This window comes from Ambystoma mexicanum, chromosome 8 (genome assembly GCF_040938575.1).
Source record: "Ambystoma mexicanum isolate Mex_15411 chromosome 8, UKY_AmexF1_1, whole genome shotgun sequence".
NCBI classification, from domain to species: Eukaryota; Metazoa; Chordata; class Amphibia; order Caudata; family Ambystomatidae; genus Ambystoma; species Ambystoma mexicanum.
Window position 1 is genome coordinate 796,782,406 of NC_090929.1, and position 21,192 is coordinate 796,803,597.

The 21,192-nt window shown below is 45.0% G+C and overlaps 1 protein-coding gene across 4 annotated transcripts in view; it reads left to right on the forward strand.

Moving 5' to 3' along the window:
* SIRT1 (sirtuin 1) overlaps nucleotides 1-21,192 on the forward strand; it is a 2,084,986-nt gene that overhangs the window by 294,342 nt on the left and 1,769,452 nt on the right. For 3 of the 4 annotated variants that reach the window (XM_069610636.1, XM_069610637.1, XM_069610639.1), the window contains one exon: nucleotides 11,289-11,375. The exons of the other annotated variant lie outside the window; for it this stretch is intronic. In XM_069610636.1, coding sequence (XP_069466737.1) covers nucleotides 11,289-11,375 — 87 coding nt within the window. The remainder of the gene's footprint in view (nucleotides 1-11,288; nucleotides 11,376-21,192) is intronic. 4 annotated transcript variants of the gene reach the window in all.

Below are 21,192 nucleotides of genomic sequence, written 5' to 3' on the forward strand. Positions count from 1 at the left end.
ATAGTTGCAAGCCTGAGCGAAGCAAGGACTTTAACGTAGCCCTGGGGGTATTACCAGACCGGTAATGCCCCACTCTGAAGGTTCTATTGCTATTAGTACCCCGGCACGTTATACCGGGGTACTAATACTTTTTTCTCAAGCTGAGAAACTGCATTGAAAGTTTGTTGACTAGAGGAAAAAAAGAAGAAAAACAATGTCTGCCAGGACTACACGTAGTCTCTTCTCCCTTTCCATTGCAGCCATTGCAGAGCTGGATGTTTTGGCGCGGCCAGTTCACTGCATGCCGTTATGGCGCGAGCCTTTCACCGTAGGTCCTGTTTTGGTGCTGCCAGTTTGTTGCAGCCAGTAGGGCACGGGACCACTGGGCGCAAAGATGTTTTGCCGCAGCATTACAGGTGCAGGTTCATTTATTTATGAACCGGCACATTGCATTTTGCCGCGGCATGAACCTGCACCTATGACCGCGTTACAGGTGCAGATTCATGTGCTCTTGCATTAAAAGTGATCTGCATATAAAATTATGGGGCTGGTTTTAGGAGCCAGTTCAGATTTGACGCACACAAAATGCCCAGACTGGGACATGAAAATTGAAATTCAAGGGTGACGATGCATATGATCATATTTTGATATAGTGCTTGTTGCATTTCTTCAGATTCTGGATGTTATGGCACCAGTATATTTTGCGACGACTGCTGAGGGGTAATTTGGAGTTACGCAAACGAGAACATGCATATGAAAGTTAAGCCCTGATGAAGAGGCCAGCCTGGGACTGAGACTGCTTGCCTCTTGATTGATCTTTCAGACGTAAGCTCTTGCTTTTAATTTCTAGCCAGGACTTTATGAAATCAACTGTAAAATCTAGTTTCATTCAAATGCACGGCACGCAGGCGTTGCTGGCTCTAGGAAGCGGGCATGGATTTAAAGATGACACAGCTATATGATGCAGAGGCTCACTCCTGCGGTGGCTGGGAGTGGTATTTTTCCGTTGCTCCACACGTGTCTCGTAGGCCTCTACATTTCACATGAAAGAGCACACTGGGAGAAGAGAAGAGCAGGTGCTGGCAGCCCTCGGGTCTCCTGAAAAAATGTCATCTGGGTGTTGATGACAGGTGTATGTGCAGGATGATGTTACATGGGCATCTGTGTGGATGCAGAATGTGAGGTCATATGGAACCCGGGGTGTTGTGAGTGGGTCCTGGAGTGTTGGTGAGACAGGGTTATAAGTTTCTACAGTAGCCGTTGGAGTTGCTGTGCTGGCTGGGGTGGATGGCCCAGTACTTCCTATCTTATGACTTACCTGTACTCACAATCGGGATTAAACTTACCTGATAATTCACCTCCTGATTCCAGGTTGGTGTGTGAGTGGCGAACCCCATTACTTCAAATAACTGTGCTGTCTCTTGTCCCAGAAGAAGGCAGCTGAGCTGGAGCACATGGCTGAGGTCCTTATCACTGGGGAGCAGTTCAGGCAGGCGAGGCCCATCCTGTTCAGACATTGGTTGCCACATTGCCCCTTCCATAAAGGAAACCAAAATAAAGGCCACAGATAAGGTATTTAGCAATGGCAGCATAATTACCCTGAACCCAGAGGGGGTGGTGTGGCAAAACAGCAGGGAGTCTGTGTTCCTTTGAGTTCTTGCTATTAGAATGTATGGACCCCATGCATTATAATATCCCTTCAGGAGCCTGCTGTTAATACAACAAATACATACATTTTTGCTATACCGGATGTACGTTACAAGACAGTTTTTCACGTCTTGTGCCTAATGTTTCTCTCTTAGGGGCCTCACACAATATTATTTTAAGGCCTGTAAAATATGAATGAGGTATTTTACCCTATTTATTATTCATGTGCATTTGTTTTTATGCTTCACTAACCAAGTTCAGCAGACAAGTACCAAGAAACCCTCCTAGTTACTGGGTGTTGTCCTTGAGGAAACCATCACAATAGGTTAATAAAATGTGTTCATGTCTTATTCCATGTCCTCAACTTGGAAAAGATCACTGTCTGAGATATCATCAACAATCAAAAGCCCTGCTTGTTAGGAGGGTTTCCTAGACCACGTAAACTTTAGCATGTGAGCAAACTAAAAGACTTAGCGTATGTACTTGCAAAGAGGAGAATTGCTATGGGGTGGAAGGCATGCCATAGACCACGACTAGAAGCATGGTGGAAAGATTTACAGAAAGGGCCTGAAGCAGAAACCATGGTATGGCTAGAGGCAAGCAATGTCGGGGGCAGGAGGAAACAGAGACCCTGATGGCCTGGAAACTACTAATAGTTATTTGGGCCAACGCAAGACCCAACGGAAATCATGGAAGAGAAATCGCAATCACAGGGTTCAGAAACAGAACATGAGAAGGAGTAGGCTCGAAAGGGGGGGGGGGGGAGGGAGAAGCGGTGGACATGATGAAGCAATGTATGTCTAAGATGTTATGCACTGCAAGTTTGATTTGTATTGTTTGAATACAATTAATAAATGTATAAAAAAAGAAAAAACAAAAGCCCAATCCAAAAAGATAAGATATCCTTTTATTTAAACAGCAAGAAGACAAACATGTCTCAAATCTGGATATTGGCTAGCTATATTCTAGCACCTGCAAGAGGCGCAAGGGCAGTTAGACGTGGCTGCAATGTCAACCACGTCCAAACATCCCTTGCGCTAAATCTGTGACACCAGAAAGGCTTCTGTGCCAAAATGGGCTCTCCAAAACGGTTGCTGTGGCAAGGTGTACCGGAGCCATTGAAGTGGGGGGGGGGCTTACATTTGTGCAGGGGAATGGTGTCCAGGGGGTCGTCAGCAAACTTGCCTGATTCCTGGAGTGGGAAGATGGCAACCTCCTTCTCCGAGGACCTCGTTACAAGCCTCATTGGTTGGGAGGCCGCCACAACCCCCTCAATGGGTACTAAGCTGTGTTAAAAGAATCTAGAAAAGTAATAGAGCTTCCACTCTTAGTTTCTGTACTAGTGGCTGTTATTGAGAAGATTGGAGGGGTGGTGGTGGGGGGAGGGGGGATAGATCCTGAGTGGGACACATGAGACTGGTGTCTCTGTAACATGGATTGTTGCTATGAAAGTCGGGGATTGGATGATTGCACGGTCTCTCCCTCTCCCTCTCCCAGCAGTGACACTTGTCAATTTAAAAATGAACTCTACACATGCATGTGTATCTACTGTACTAGCAGCAAGATGGTTAATTACTAGAATAGCCTGAAAAATTAAAGGAATCCAACATCTGAAACAGAGTAAAAAGCGGGGAGGGTCTTTTGGCGGATGAGAAGGAATAGTTTACCAGAGGAGTGCTAATCTGGATTTAAAAGTGACTCCTATGGCAAACCAGGAGCCCCTTCAGTGACACCAATGGCAGGTTGGTTGGGTAGAACTACTGGCAGGCAACGTACACTTTTGCTATGCTCGTACCCTAACCTAGATCTCCTTATTTAATTTTTTTTTTTTTAACACGAATGTCAAGGCTGTTTAGCAAATAATTGGGATTATTATTCGATATGTGCAGGGGACTGTAATTGTATCTTGCATAAGGAACTGGATACCTCACAATAGGAGAGTATGCCCGTAGGCCAGGCCTTCAAGACACTTAAGCTTTTAAAGTATCATGCAACAAGTGAAATATGGAGGTACAACCACCAGTGTGAAAGTGGATTATTTTTTATATATAAATGTCGGCACACCATATTTGCAATGGAATAGACTTCACTGTGTCAATCAGAATCACCCTTTCATCCTGAATAACTGCAGAGTATCTGGACTGAATACTGTTGGACCCCACTGTGACAAATTGACTTTAGACACTACTCACCATTGTATTTCTGGGGTGTGACAAATCTAGCAGTATCGTCACTGATTCTCTGGAGGGAAGTTTCTTTTACGTGGCCAGGGAAAGGCAGACACTATCTGACTGACCGTGAGGGTGGTTATCTGCGGGAGGACCAAGTAGGGGGAAGACCAACTCCAGAGGCAGGAAAACACTCAAAATACACCTTCAGATGTAAATCTTAATGACACCCATGTGCCTTTTTACTATGCCTGTATGGCTTATTGTGATGCAGCTAAAGGATTCCCAAGTTTTCTTGACCAAAACCTTGTTTACCTCCCCTCAAGCACTTCTTTTTTTAAAACATTTTTTTTTAGTGCTGAGATGAGGAAGAGGGATGGAATGATGAGGATTACCAGAAGCAGTAAGCTAACACTGCGTTCTGGTCTTTGGAAAGAGTTAACTAATGCTGGGAAGTTTAAAACGCACACAGCTGAACAGAATACGAGGGAGAGGCAGAGATTGCAGCGGAACGCTGCTTGTGTTGACGCTGGTTGGAACGCCGGAGGCAAGCACACTGGAAGGCAACACAGAGGCTGACGAGAACAGCGTGCAGAGTGGCCGGGCCTAGAGTAGCTGACTGCTTTATTGCTATAGGCAGCTGGAGCCATCCGAAACAAAGGAAGATAAAGTGGGAGCCAAACAGCGAACGGGACGCACCCACAGTCGGCAAACCAAAGGAGAAGACTGAAGGACACCAGGAACGCCAGAGCTGCCTGGTAAGCCCAGAGAGAGCGAGTGGGTTACCGGAGTGCTTGAGCGAGTGTTGCGCATCATTAACAGCGCGAGAAAGCCCAATTAAAGTAATTGGATGAACTGATACCAATATGAACAGTTTAAGACAGGGTTGCTAACTGAATGCTTGGAAACGGACATTGAAACAAATACGACCAGTGCTAAAGGGTCAGTGTCCCAATATTTGAAAATAGTAGTTGATGCCAATAAGAGCTCCACTGAGAGAGGATTGGTGACCCAATACTGGAGAAACATTTTTCCTTGGATGAAAGAAAGGGTATAGAACTGAAAAGCCCTGACCAGATAGTGAATCGGGCAAACAGTGAGTCTTGACTCGCACTCGTGAAAGGATACAAAGCCCTGGTAGGAGAGTAAACCAGGCACTGTGTGAGTCTGGGACCTGCACCCAAGTAACAGAATTGTGATTATCCTGGCAGGAGAGTGAACTCTGAGTAAGAAGAAAAGTAAACCTGAAACTGTGGAACATTGAGAACGAATACAAAAAGGAAAACCCATACCCCCTTTTAAGGATCAGTGATGAAGGCGCAATACCCTGGAAGGAGAATACACCACAGGTAAAAAGAGGAACAGTTAAGGGAAAAGGGAAGATACCACTTTAAGGTCAATTGAGAAACGCAGTGAGAAACTAATTATTCAAGAGAACTGTGTGTTTAAAAGACTCAAGGGGAGGCTTATTCCACCTGGTATAACCTTGCACTGTATTAATATATTGGATGGTGAAAAACAGAAGGAACAAAGGGAGAGTTGTTTTCCTTGAAACTGTGGAAGCTTACCAAGTGGAGAAACTCGTAGTAGAAGTTGTCCTGCTTGAAACTAAATATTGAATAAAGAATAAACGAGGGGAGAGCCCTTTGAAACAGTTGAACACTATTTGACCTTTTTTCCAGAAGTACTGGACAGACTGTGAAAGGCCAGAAGAAACCTAGGGGAAGGGAGGATCCCTTCACCTCTGGAACTTTAATTTTAGTTTTTTCGGCACCTTTGTACTTGATTTGAAACTCTGAAATAAAGCTGCAAGTGCCTAGCTTACAGGAATCCCGTTGTACACATTTTTTTAAGTTTATTGTGTAACTGTCAGTTTAGGGTTTTTGGACACAGGACGCTTTTTGGTTTAACATCCTGACAGACTTTCATTCGTTTTGCTGAGGCATGGAAACCCCCTCAGACATGGGGACAAGTAGGATTTCCCCAACCCCTATTACTTTGACAATAAAGGTCCTATTTCATACTGAAACGTGTTGCCGTGTTTGAGTATTACTTACAGTGGGAAGAAGTCGTCTCAGCCCTCCAACAAAATGAGACCCCAATCCTAGAGGTACAAAGGACATAGTAGAGGGATACCTCTTTTGTGGTAACGTAGGCAGAGGGAAGGCTATACTATTGAGGAATGTTAAACTGTAGCAACACAACCAGCAAAGTACAACGATCTGAAAAAAGGGATGTTCAAGGTTTTATAAAAAAAATATGCTTTAAACACACTATATGCAAAAAATAACAAATTAGACACTAAAAAAGTAAAAAAAACACCCCTGTGGAAAGAACCCAGAATATGCTAAATGCAGTACATTTGGATCATGACACTGTGGTGAAAGGCACTTAAAACCACAATGTACGATATGTTCTGGAGAACAAAAAGGATTGAAGTGAACTTGCCAGTCTCTAGGGCCCTGAAAATGTACCAGGGGTGCCGTTACCAGTCCATAATACAATTTGTGGTGGTGTTTGGTTCTCCATTGTGAATCAGGCTTGTAGGTGCTATGTGGATGGTTCGATTTGGCACCAATGCGGCAGTTACAATAGGTGGCAAGCAGATCGAATGGAAGGTCACTAAGGCTCGTAGCAATACACATTGTGGAGATTACAAGGTCTGGCGGTTCAGGTTTGACAGTGAGATGTGCTGGGGAAAGTCTGTTCGGTATCATATTTAACATATGCAGATGATCTGTTAGAGATCTCAGTCTACAGAAAGCGCTGAATGCCATCTCTGAATATGCAGTGCTAAATGAACTAACTATTAATGGCAAGAAATCAAATGTTATCGGATTCACAAGCAATAGATTAAAAATGGGTTATACATGGAGGGTCAACAAGCCATCAAACTCTCTTGCGTATCATGGTTTCCAACTCCACATGAAGAACAATGCTGGTACTTTAATGTCGTGACTGATGACTAAAGCTTTATAGGGAGGTATCGAGATGAAAAAGAACAGAGCATGGTACTGCAGGTTTACTCTCTCTTATGATAGCTTATTATAGGATGAAGGTAGTTCCTTGTTTTGTATGGTATAGAGATTAGCCATGCTTCTAGAAATCTGGCGTAGTATAGGGTGGAATCGCGTGCCTGGAAGAGGGCTCTAGGATTGCCAGAATGTGTACTGATAGCCGTGCTCATGTCTGAGCTAGGGCCGACGGAGTTGTCTGGTAGACCTTAGAATACTTTTACTCTAAAGAAAGTAGATGGTTCCACTAAAAGATTCTCTTTACGAGGATCTAGCTGAAGTAATGTTGAGCAACATTGTCTGCCATCATTAACTTGAAGAAAAGCGCTGATGGGATACTTGCTGTAGCAGATTTATCTACTCAAGATCTAGGTGAACAGCACGACCAGATAGAAATCTTGATCAGGCGGGACTGGATCAACACATTGGGAAAAATGAGGGGATACAGACTTTATAAAATAGTCTGTATTCTCTGGATAAAACTCTGAGTAATCCCTAGATAGCTAAGGACATTGGGTTTGTGTTGACCAGTTTCTTGTTTATAGGCTCAATCTTCTCCCAACAGAGGGAAATCTGTAATCTAAGATCCTCAAATGAAGATAACCTAAGAGATGTCCCTTGTGTGAAGAGGTTAGTGACTCGGAACAGAGAACATATTCTCCTAGACTGGCCTGCCCTGATGATATATGACATTTATAACGCGCCTATACACAAGTGTTTCAAGGCGCGGCAAGGGAGGGGGAACAGAGGGGAGACGGACAATGATCCTACTAGACCAGCTGTCATTCAGATCGTGCAAGTGCAAGTGCATGGGGGAAAGTGCGTTGGGGGGAATGGGGCGGGGACAGTGCAGTACATGGGATAATATAATAAATTACAGTAAGTAAAAAGTACGGCCAGCAGGTGGCAAGTGCAAGGGTAAGTGCAGACATCAGGTATCAAATGCTGGTAGTGGGACTGTAAGGATACAGGAAACAGTCCCAAGTGCAGGGGTTGCCAGGAAAGCAGTGCAGGTGTGTGTGTGAATGGCGGCGTGGGGACCTGGGCTCGAGATCAGAGGGTGGCCAGGTAACAAGTGCAGTTTCAGTTTCAGCTAGGAGTTCAGCAGGGGAGAGGAGGAGAAAAAGCAGAAGCAAAGAGAAAGGTTTTGAGGTGCTTCCGGAACCGGAGATGATTCTCCTAAAGTTTCAGGGAGGCTGTTAGAGGGCGGCCCCAGACGAAGAAAGAGATCTACCACCAGCTCGTTGCTTGGAGAAGCGCCCGACCCTGAGAGTGTTGGAGTCGGATGAGCGAAGAGCTCGAGAAGGAAGATATTTAGGAAGAGAGTTGGCGGTAATGAGGCCCCAAGCCCCAGAAGGCCTTGTGGACAATGCCGAGGGTTTTGAACTTGATCCCTGCAGCCACTGGGAGCCAGTGCAGAGATTTCAGTCCTGGATAGACACGCTCCCTGGGCTTGAGGCCAAGGACAAGTCTCGCAGTCCTGTTCTGGATGAGTTGCAGAGGGCGGAGAGTAGAAGCAGGCAGATTTAGAAAGAAGCTGTTGCAATAGTCCAGCCTAGAGAGAACCAGAACTCTGGAGTCAGTGAGCTTCGAGGGGGGGGGGGGGGGAGAATACCTCTGAGGAGGTGCAGCTGGTAGTGTGACGTCTTAGAGACGTCACATGTTAGGAGAGGAGTGTGGAGTCGAAGATGACCCCGAGGTTTTTAGCCTCACAGGTGGGAGCAGGAAGAGGGCCAAGAGAGTCCGGCCAGAGAGTGACAAAGGAGGGAGCGGGTGTGCCGATGAATAGAATCTGTCTTACTGGCATTAAGGCAGGGATCATTGGCAGCACACCACTCCTGGATAGCATACAGTCGGAGATGAGAGAGGGAGAAGAGGGGGCTGAGGGTTGCCTGAAAATGAGCCGAGTGTCATCCGCATAGCATTGGAAGTTGGGGCAGAGCGCGGCAATATGGTGGGCAAGAAGTGCCAGGTATTGGTTGAACCGCCAGGGAGAGAGGTTAGACCCCTGGGGAACACTGCAGGTAGAGAAGGAAGTAGAGAAGAGGAAGGACCCAAGTTGAACCTGGGAGGGTCGGTCAGAAAGGTAAGCGGTCAGCCACGCCAAGGCCTGACCGTTGATCCCCAGGTTATCACGGAGACGGTTGAGCAGGATGGCATGGCTGACAGTGTCAAAGGCAGAGGAGAGATCCAGTAAGATGAGGACACGGAGGGTTTTGGAATCCAGGTTGGAGAGCAGGTCTTCACGGATGTTCAGGAGAGCAGTTGAGAGATCCATCTGGTTGGGCAGATTAGTTCATTACTATGCATTAATTGACCCTGCACTTTTTATTGAAAGGATCTCGAGTGGCGATGAAACATCTGTGACCTCTGGTGTTATCAAGCTACTTAAGGTGGCAGCGTTGATTAAGTTGAGATTTTGATACTTTTTTCTAATTTCTTAAACACTATGCCAAATTGACAGTGTGCTATTTTAATTTTATACTGTATTTGTTTTCATCCTTTTTAAATTGTACCTTTTTGTTTTTGTATGAAAATGTATTTTGTTTTCTTTTCTATTGGGTAAATACAACCAAAATCACACATACAATTAAAAAAAAAAAAACTAAATGAGGCAGCTTGCCTTTAGCCAGCTCTCTACTTTGTTTCAGGGCTTCCAACCGTTCTCTTAAGAAATACAGACTTTACACTACTTATGCATCCAGGTGCGATAACCCTCGCTGAGTTTTTGCAGCTCTTGCAGAGGCTTAAACTTCTGGTCTACGGCACCTCTTGAGACTTTAGTTTCTCTCATGCACTTTTTGTGATGGTAGCTCTTTCCATTTTTTCTTAGTTATGTAAATCCTTTTTTACTTCTGGATTTTACCTTAATCTCTGTTGGGATATCTTCTACCCTTTTCCTCTGTTTGATAACCCACCTCATGGGGCCTTTCCTCTGGTTTTAATTTCAAATGTCTTTGACTTTTATGACAGCTGTTGGGGTTTAACTCAGTATCTTTATCACAGTCTCATCAAAGAATGCCAGTAATCCTCATAATTTAAGCTATGTAACACTCTTCATTTCTTCCAAAACAGGGCTTCCAATTCTCTTAGGCTTTTAGCCTCAATATTGATATATCTTCTGTAAAGTTCATGCAATTTCGGTGGCCTCCCCCTTATTAGAATCACCCAGGTACCTTCAGTCAGCATTGGTTGATTCAGTGGGCTTGGCTATGGGACGTAATGTTCTTTGTCTGCTTTTTTGTCTGGTTTCTCCCCTTTCGCCCAACCAGGTTCTTCATGCTTGCTCAGTTAACTCAGTGGTAGTTTGCTTTTGCCAACGTGAGGATTCGTTCCTCCAAAAGGGATGGGTCTCTGCGTCCCAAACCCACCACGATCCTCTCGTCACACCACCTTTTGGTCTCCTGGACACCATCCGCACAGCAGTTGCTCGGCTACGCGTTATGCCGGGCCTCCAGTGTCTTGCTTCAGTGTTCTCCTTCGCTCAGTTTGCCCCAAGCTCTGCGGCACAGTCCTCCTCCGCCTCACCAGTGTTTGCTTTACGTTGGAGGGCTTCCGTTGCGTATGCTTCTCTCGCTCCACCTCCATGATTAGCCCGTTCCTTTTACAGGCTGTTTTGCGTTACAAGCAACAGTACATTTTTCTCCAGATGTCGTACTGTCCAGTATTACCTGAAGCCAATAGAAGGGAAACCAGGTTATTGGGATTTAAAGGTAATCCCATATATGCAGACAGTTGTACTTGTGTAGGGAAATCCTTGTGGGAATGGGAGTCATTGTCCCCTAGAGGGGAGTCACTCCTAGGGAGGTCCCATTTGCCCAGACCCCTAGGGAAGGTCTTGATGAGCAGGTTCACCTCCCTAGTCTCACAGCCCCCTCCCCTACTCCCAGGAGAAGGGATGAACACCCTAGATTTGTCACTGCTCCCACCACAATGCCATAGAGGCAACTGGCCTCCCCTCAACCTAGGACTGGCCCATCTCTCTGCCCAGCCAGTGCTAGAAAAAACGGCATGGCCGATTTTAACACCCGTTAAACCTACCCATAGATGCCATTGCCATACTGGAGCAAGCCGGCCCAACCGAAAATAATATTTTTAAAGCAGCTCCCTTCCTTAAATGCATGTGTTCTGCCCAATCATGCAACTTAAAGGTGTTGTTACTTCATGTATGCAACACAGGCATACATGTGATTAGAATTGCGCTACTCTGTTACATTGAACAGATACTAGCAACACTATTTACAGCATCATACAGAAATATTTACAAAGTCCCACCATTAGTGTAGCTGGCTAGACCATGTGCGTGATTCAGAACTCTGACAGAGCCAAGCTGTTTAGTATTGTGACCACAGCCTTAGTAAGAATGTGCAGTTGAATGTGGACACATTGGGATTGTATCTGGATATATTTAAACTATTCATCAGACTTGAATGTGTTGACAAATTCTAAAATCTTCCCTTCCTCCACCCCATGTGTGCAGGGAACACCCATTTGACCGATGATAGTGATGAAGATGACCATGCTTCACATGCAAGCTCAAGTGATTGGACTCCAAGACCACGAATTGGTAGGTTTCAAGTATGTTTACACTTCAATATACTTGCACTACAGTTCTTCTGAGGTCTGATTAATGAACCATTTTGAGCTTTGTCAGAGCACTTGCAGGTACATATTAGAGGGCCCTTGGTGTCAACTCACTTCCCATTAATACAACTCTCGATGTGTCGAGATGAAAGCACCATTATAGGTTCAGGCGTGTTTGAAATATCCAGGTGTAAAATGTTGCTTGGTCTTGACATGGGGCGCGGAGCTGGAATGTGGCACCTAAACCACCTTCTGCTTACTCGACTTGGTACATTGGTGTTGCTCCACCGATGTGCTGCCTTACTATGCATTATGTTCTGACAGGCGCTTGCTTCCACCTAATACATGTCCAAGTGCATCATGCTGATGGCTCTGTTAAAGGATACAGTTTTGTAGTAGCTAGGGCTACTATGTAAGTTTGGTGAAGGTGACGCTTAGGGCTACAACCAGTTGCATGAGATGCATGTCTTTGTGGAACCATTTTCAAGACCTACTGGAAAGTAACCAAGAGGGGTGATGACCTTCTGCAGGACATCAAGGCTCCTTTGTTTTCCAGTAGGTTCCATGTAGAAATGTCTCTCACCTCAATGTTTCTGGCAGAGTTTCAGCTTAGCCTTCAGGTGCATGAGCCATCTAGTTTCACCTTCATGTTGCATGGTTGGGAGGAACACATGCCTTAAATAAATCATTCTTTATAGTCATGAAATTTGTATTTGGAGCATCCTTTAGCAGTGCTCAAGAATCTGCCTCCATCTGGCAGCACACATATGTTGTCACTAGCATATAGACTCAGGCCTCAAATGTAAACTCACTACTGACTAGTGTGATAGACTCTTGGCAAGAAAGAAATGGTGTGCTGTGTGCATGTGAAATGTTGAGGAGCTGAATGACTGTATGCTTGGTTATTAGTTTACACATTAAAATGTTAACACGGGAAGAACCACACAATGCGTGAGCAGCACCTTCTTTCATCCTGGAGGACCCTGGCCAATATTTGTGCATATTGACCCACATGGCCTTATGTTACTGGGCTCTGTCAAAATGCAGTGGCAGTTGCAATGTCATGACATACCCTTCCAGCCTGAGAGCAGGTCCATTGCAGTGGCATGGAGAAGAACAAAGACCCGTCTTCCCCAGAGGCCTGGAGAATAGATGAATTGCCCTTACCAAGATGGAGCGGGTAGTTATGTATACCATGGAAATGATGCAGGCTAGTAATCACATTTTACAAGGCACAAACACAATTCTGAGCTTTGGGAGAAGTTGCTACGGGGATGAGGAAGCCAAGCATGAACAGGCAGGATGTCGGAAAAATATAGCCAGCCTCTGATAATTGACCAAATTTGGCCTGTAAAACAAGTGTCGGAGCTGTGCATTTAGGAGGGACATAATGCACTCTTCCAGCTATGCAGACATTGGCATGCAGAGCAGAACCACAGTGCGCTCACATCAGAATTTAGGTGCGAGTTTAAGAAACCTCTGCAGTATAACTGGTAGTTACCCCGCTATATTGGTTTTCCCAAAGTGTACTAAATGGGGTGATAATGTGTAAAATTGAGACAATAGCACTCTATGCCTGCTTTGATTTAGCTTGCACTTTGCACTGAAAAAGCTCACCCCTGCAAAACTCCAACCTGACGTGTGTCCTTGTGTTCTGAACATGGCATCCAGTCATGTCTAAGTTTAGTCGGTATGCTAATATTGTTGTGGATCAGATAAATTACATAACCAATTTGTTTTTAACGTGCAATAATATTTACTTGGGTCTCTTCAAAAATCATTTTTTTAAACTTGAATATGCCAAGACTTGCATGTCATGTGCATGATTTAATACCTCATTGAATTACAATTATGATTGTGCAAGGTACAATAAATACCTGAATTCATGCAATGGCCGTATACAGCAAAATCCGAAATATCCTAAACCTAAGTGTTTGCACCTGCAGACTGGCAAATGGGGAATCGATTTGTCAATGATGGATGTACACATTTTTAATCTTGCATCTAAAACCTCTCCAGGAGATGCATCACTTCTTAGTAAAGGGTTGGAGCTTGTTCCAAGTACAGTTCATTGAAAGCACCAATTAGAGACAGAACTGCAATTTCTCAGCAAAATCTAGCTTGGGTGTTCTTTTGGGGATGAAGAAACAAGTGAGCAGCTCCAGTCTGACAAACTTTCATGATCAATCATCTTTATTCATTTACTGACAGATGCCTAAATAGGCTTTGATTTTTGAATTTGATCATTCTTGGCTTTGCGAAAGTTCCTCTGAATAAATGTTGACGCCAGTATAATTTAACTAAAGACTAACACCAGTCTCTAGTATCCTGTGTCTTCTCTGTGTGAATGGAACCTTGGGTGCCTGCTTTCTCTGCCCTATTGGAATATTCCCGGAGTGTTCAGTCTTGTGATTCCATATTTGTCAGTCTAGAGAATGAGCTGTCTTTTCCTACAGTGTGGTTGCTTGGTATCTCTGTTCCCAACCTACCTACTTGTATATGCCACCTGAAGATCCTCGTTTTACCAATAAGACACTTGCCTTCAACTACCATCTCCTGGTCATCCTTGGACACCAGAGCCTTTTTATATTACACTGGTGGTGAGATGGGGGAAGTCCCACACTGCATCTACCTTTTTTTAGGCAAGATTGTATGCAGTACCCTTAGCGTGCACTACAATAACCATGACCACCTGGCAATAGGAACCCAACCTTTGGTATAAGAATAATAAGAAGTCTGTACTACACAGGTTGGTAGTGTGGCTGAGCAGCCAGTCTCATCTCAAGAGGGGTCAATGTGAGCTGTAGGGGTTGCACAGAGATTCACAGTGACAAGTATTCATATAAACACTTACAAAGTTTCTTGAATAAACAATTATTAATTTATCAATCAGTTAGAGTAAGCCTTCTTCAGAAGGGAGCAATATACTAGTAACACTCAAATACACTTCAAAACACACTTAGTTTCTAAATCAGTAAAGACCCTTTTGGGATGGCCCACAGTCGCAACCTACACCCTTAGGTGATTTCAGTAGCTAGGGTTCTGGGGACATTCATATCTTACTGTTGCATTTAGATGACTTTTAGAAATGGGTTAAAGGGAAAGGTTATTAGAACAAACAAGAGACCACAAATATTCTTAAGCAGGCAAATACTTTTGGATCCCCTAAGCAGAGTCAATCAGTATAACGGCTAAGCCAAAGTCAATGGGTAAAAGTCTTCTATGGGCTGAAGCACTTCTGGTAGGTAAGTAGAAAAGTCTTTGCACAATGTTTTAGAAGTCTTTGAAGTAAAGAATGAAGAAACGTAGGGCCACACGCTGTTTAGACTTGAGTAGTAGAAGATGCAAGCAACTCTACAATGAGAGGTAAGTTCTCGAAGACTTTACAGTACCTTTTTGTATTGAAGATAAAGTGCAGCAGATGACTTCTGTTCCGGTGCAGCTCTGCATATCTTACTGGTCCTTGGCCTCAGTCGTGGGGACGAGAGGGAGGACGTCGGGGGACTCCTGCAATGGGATGGGCACTGCTCGCAATCGGCAATCTTTCCAACAAGTGGCACTTCGGTGTTTCAGCTCCTCGCGACTACCGCAACTAGCAACACCGCTGTTTCTGGCTGTCGAGATGGACTTTCCTTGCTTCTGGGCTCCCGCACTCTGTTGAGGAGGCTCAGGCTCGGTCAGTCCTGCTTCCTGGGAGTCCGGAGGATCTTCCTGGAGCTCTTAGCCAACTTAAAAGCAACGCACGCAATCTGGTCTTCCTCTCCCTGGCTATTCGATTTCCAGCAGCAACTCTGTGGAAAGGCAACCAGCTCTGAGAGAATGTCCACGTGGCTTACTTGAAGTTGATTAGTCCTACCAACTCAAGGGAGAAGTCGTCCTTGCAGTGGCTGTCGATACAAATTTGGAGTTTCAGCACAGCAGCAGGGCTTCACCGGGCAAATCAACGGTCCAGGATTTGCAGCAGGCGTCCTCTTACTCGGTTCCTTCGTCCAGTGGTTGACTCTGCCTTCCAAGCCAAAAGCCTTGCCTTTTATTCAGTTCTCCCTTTCATTCCAGCCTAGCTGTCATTCACCCAGCAGGGTGGCTGTCTGCGCCGGACAGTCAGCCGGCCAATCATCACAGAGTGCATTTGGATCTCCTAGGAGACTGAGCACAGGGATTTTTGGGCACCTCCCTCACTTCCTGGCCACCCGAGACACCCTGGAGCCAAAGGCGGGCTTCACTTGTGAATCCTGCCAAAGGCAAAGCGGACAATGGGACCAAACCTGCATTGGCACGCAGAGTAAATCTCAAGAAGGACCTTTCCACCAAGAAATGGCGAAAAAAGAATGGGGACATTTTGACAAAAATGGCACCCTTGGGTGTTTTACTGCAGCTGTGAACACAGCTGTATGAACACCACGGTAGTTAAAATTAAACCACAGCCACCAGCCATTCAGTGAGGAAAGGGTAACAAAAAAATGTTACACGAGAAGCTAGACAAAGGGGATACTAGGTAACCCCCCCAGCACCCTATTGTAAGATAGTGTGTGATGGATCTAGAAAGTTACAAATGTAAGTAAAGTCAATTTCACTTTACTGCTCTAGGAAACAGTAGTTTATCTCAGAGAAGGTATTTAAACCTTGGGGAAATCTGAAAGACTTTGCTGTGCCACTGCACTGAAGGTGCTGTGATACACAATGCAAAAGATGATGCCTATGGAGTTTGTCAGGCTCCATAACCAAAAGAAACACAAAGTTCAGAAATCGCATTTAAAATATGAGAGTGGGGGGGGGGGGGGGAAGGATCTCGCGCTCTCAAGGTAAAAAAATCAAGTCCTCAAAATCCAGAAAAGTTGCTGGGGGTCTCTAAAATGGAGGGAATTAGCACATTTCTGAGAATCTCCCTAACGACTTTCAACAATCTGCAACATACAAGGCGCTGTGTGAAAAGACTGCTTATAGAGACCACCTTCCTTACTTGCAAGCATCCTCACAGCAAATGTAAGCCTTCAATGCCAGTTCAACAAAGAGGGGTCCCAGACCCACCCACCGCAAGGGCTCTACAGGCAAAGAGCAAGGTCAACAAAGTGAGTCGTTTTCATGCCCTCCACCCACCTTTAACGGCACAAGGATCAACAGTGTGGGGGTAAACAAGGTGAGGGGTCTCGCCTCCTCCACCCACTCGCCCCAACTCTCCAGGGAAAACAAAAGTTCTGGTCCCAACCCTGCCGGCCTCCCTGATTTCACAGCTCGGCAACAACATAACTCACGGCATGTACTGAGAAGAAGCTCAAGTGATTGATGCGATCTGTACTCTTTTGTCAATTGACTGTCTACAGTCTCCTGCTCTCACCTTGCGACAGGTTGGTTCAGCGCGCAAACATGGATTTCTTTCTACAGTGTTTTGCAGCGCATGCACTGCACAGATTTGAAGCTGATTTTAAACCTTCCTCTTGCTATACATGCGCCTCAATGCCACAGCTCCTTTTGCACTTGGCTATGTGACAGACATAGTAGAAAATGTCCATGCGCTCAAAGGTCCTTTCCTAGTGTATGAAAGTCTTCATTTTTCCCTACATCCTGAGAATTGTAGTGCGCCCTAGCAGCATCCACATTCTTCCAGGGCAGCCGACGAAGGGCCAAAGGCAAAGGGCAGCTCCCTAGGGCAGCTCCCTTGCCTGTTTGCGCCTGGGTGCCCTATTAAGCAGCTCTACAGCAACAATCTAGTAAAGTGGTAGCCTCTGAGGTTTACCACTGTTTAAACCCCTTAAGCTCCCCATTGTGTTACCTCTCCTTTAAAATCTCACTGCACTGCCAGGTTAGCCACTGTATTGAATTTGGCTGAATGTGGGGTGTTGCCACTATCTAATTTAGCTTAATTTTTAGTGTAGCCACTGTACCGAACTTGGTTAAAACTTCAGGTGCAGTCACTGTATTGAATCTGAAGTATAGCCACTGCATTCAATCTAGCTTCACCCTGCACTCTGAAGTTGAACATTGGGCAAAATCCAGGTGCCCGCTAATAAACTGCAAATGTGATTAAATCTGGTTGCACTCAGAAGTTGGCCATTCGCCAAATCCTGGTCACCTGTCCTTGCAAAGTTTGTCACAGCTCAAAATATGTTGCAATCAGACGTTTGACATTGTGTCCTTGTGCATGTTGTCACTACCTTTTAAGAGTTACTCTGCTCTGAAGTTAGCCGTTTTGTTCAATCCAAGTTCCTTGTGAAGTTACCACGGCTCTAAATCTTGCTGCATGCCTGCTTTCTCCGCTTGATGCCTACTTTAAAACTTGCTGAACCCTAAAACTAGACAGTATGTTGCCAATGCTTTAAATACTGCTGTGCTCTCAACCCGGACATTGACTGCCACTGCTTTAAATCTTGTTGCACGCCAAAGTCAGACTGTGTAGAACCCAGGTGCCCAATCTCTTGATATCTGACTCCAATCTTGCTGTGCCCTGAAGTTCGACCGTGATTGCATTGTGCTACATATTGCTGCCCTCTGAACCTAGAGAAAGCGATCCCCACTGTTTAAATTCTTACTGTTATCTGAAGCTAGACACTGTGTTTATTGGTTGTAATCTTGATGCTCTAAGACATTTTGCTGAATACAGACAACATCTGGGGTTCTCCACTGTTTGGGAGCCTGCTGCGCATCCAATCTCTGCAAAATGTAACTCTGGCCTTCTGCAGCGACACACAGGTAAGGTACTTTGTCACAGCGGTAAGGTTCCTTTCTAAATCTAGATAATATTGTGTTCCTTCCACAGTACACTCCTTGCTCACTACAACCGAAAACTCGGGCCTGGTTTAATCTGACTTTAGTGGTGCAGGGTTACACCAGACTATATGCCCTCCCACAGCTCATTTCAGACATAATGCTGTGTACACCCTGAAGCCTCCTAGTATTGGCTTTCATGCCTGTGATCCTGATGAAACTAAAAAAATCCAACAACCACAGAAGCCATCACCACAGTGTAGCAAATAAATACGCAAGACTCCAAGGGAAGAGCAAAACTATCGGGAGAATAAAGCCAAACCACTCAACTCCAGGGGATCAGGAGCCCTAACAAAAAAAAAAAGCTAGAGAAGAAAATGCAAACACCACAGGGAGGCTTTCGCCATTGTGAACCAGATAGAACTACAAAATCCAACCATCGCAGAGAGGCCTTACTTGACCACTGTGAAGCAGACAACTACACAATACCCCATAAGGGCAGAGCAGAACCATCGGAAGAATAAAACTAATCCAAGTTACTAATCCACACAAGGGGATCAGGAACCATAACAAAAACTGACTGAACTAATTCTGAACAAATAGTCACCCAGGAGGGGACCTAGTCTTGTAACATATACTACAAATCTTACCCCAGAACGATGGACATAGATCACAAACCTGCCACGTTATAAGAAAGATAAAGCAACAAGAAAGGAAAACAGGAGGGAAACCATACCCACGCGGAACGGAAACTACCTACCGGAATTCGCAGCACCCCAAAAATCCCTTGTAGACGCTGCTAGACAGACTAAGGATACGAACCAAGAAAAGAACAAAAACAGAGTATATCTTGTGCTACCGCTCTACCTGCGACCCTACCTCAACGGAAAATAAACAACCCGCAAGCAAGGACCGAGGCAACCCTGGATCCCAAACTGACAACAAACCTCACACCTTAACATACAGAATACTGCAACTCGAAAATCATTTTCGTTAAGACCCCCAACAAGAATCTGAGCCAAACTCTATTCTCTAACCATCCACACCCCCTTACATAACCAAAGAATGAAACAAAGCCCACATGTGCAAACAACTCTCCACAAACCAGAAAAAGGAAACCCATCCAACTTAATTGAGCTCCTCAACAAAGAGAGACCCCAACCAGAATATCTCAGCCAACAGTCTCATCCAAGAGAGAACCTCAGGAAAGGAAACCCATCAAACCACCCCGACCGAGATGCAAGAAAAGATGGCAACAACAAACAAGGATAAAAGGATAAACACACACACACATTGAGTAGGCTGCAGTGTAGTGTAAGATCTAGGACTAAACGCAAGACAGAAATGTATGACCACTTAAGCCAGTGCAGCACTGATGCACTCTTCAGAGACATGGCTATCGGACAATTACAAAACGATTGCCCACAAAGCCATATCTAACAACTTCAAGCTAATACACACCAACAGAGGAAACAGAAGGGGTGGTGGAATTGCAATGCACACAAAGACCATATCTATGCCACATCACTCTCCTCAACTGACATAAACTGTGAATCCCTCCAAATTCCCATCAAAATCAATGACCGAGCAAGTGTACTGTTCCTTCTGATCTTCAGACCGCCAGCCTACAACAATTTTGCAACAAAGCTGACTGACTCCACTCCGAACCTTTCCACTTATCATGATAACATAATCGTCCTGGGGGATTTCAACAGTTGGTTCAAAAGAGAAAACTAAACCACAGCAATCTCCCTCCACGCCCTTCTGGAAACTCTCCACTTAAAACAAAAATGTAACTGTTTCTCCCACACGGCTGGACACACCTTGGATGCAATTTTCTGCTGAAACAGACTCTCGACCACCACCCCACCTGGACTGATCATCTGGACTGATCACCACTTGATCCCATTCACTGTTAAACTCCCAACCCACATATTGCCCGGAAACACAATAATGCATGCTACTAAAAAAAGAAACTGGAAGAGTCTTGACCTGGAATCCCTAACGGAACTGATCAACCAAACCTTGCATCTCCCAGCTAAACAGAATTACTCCTGACTCAGTGGAAAGAAATCTCACTGCCGGGATCAGAGGCCCTAGGCCAGTTAGCACCAGCGAAACCTTTCAAAGCCACTGCTAAAAGAAAATGGCAGCAAGCTGGTTCACAGAAGAACTGAGGAAACTCAGAAAATCACACTGTAATGGTTTCTCCATATTCTTTCCCAGTTTGCAATCAGTCAAAATTAAATACCCACAACCACTCAGATTGTATAAACCAGCAGTCATTAAAGCAAATAAAACTTACTACGCCGCAAGAATCCAATCCGCTATAAACCCACAAAAAGAGCTATTCAAGATCATCAAAGAAATAAACAAACCACCATCTTGCCGGAAAGGAGTCATACCATCACAATCACTGTGACATCACCAACAACCTGAGAACACAAGTAGAAACAATTCAACAGATCATCGATGCAAGCCACACAAATATGGAACCACTAATAACCAGTATACCGCCAAATGCAACAACCTATTTGAACCCATAGATGAAGAGGTTTTCGCCACACAAATAAGGCACAAAACTGGCTGGACCCACCAGTTATCCATGCCAACTCAAGCATCTTTCTTCCGGCTACTATTGAACCAATCCCTAAACGCAGGAATAGTACCTATAACCATCAAATCAGCATACATCAAGCCCCGGTTTCGTTTTTTAGGAGGAAGTGCGGATGATCCCACCATCTACAGACCTATATCAAATCTACCCCACCCGGCGAAACTATCAGTGCTACGCTGACGACACCAAACTCCTTTTCAGACTGCCCTCGGCCATCTCCTCTCCCTCGCTCATCTCTGATTGCCTTACTGCCATTCTAGATTGGTGTACTGCCAATGATCTTTGTCTGAATGCCAGCAAGACTGAGATCCTCTTCATCGGCACACATTCACCATCCTTTTCCCTCACTCTCTAGCCGGCTTCCCTTGTCCCTCCTCCTACCCCTACCTGCATGGCGATGGGTCATCTTTGACTCCACACTTTCCTTCTCTGCCCACATCTCTGATGACTCTTAAAAAGTCAAACTTCCTACTGCACCTCT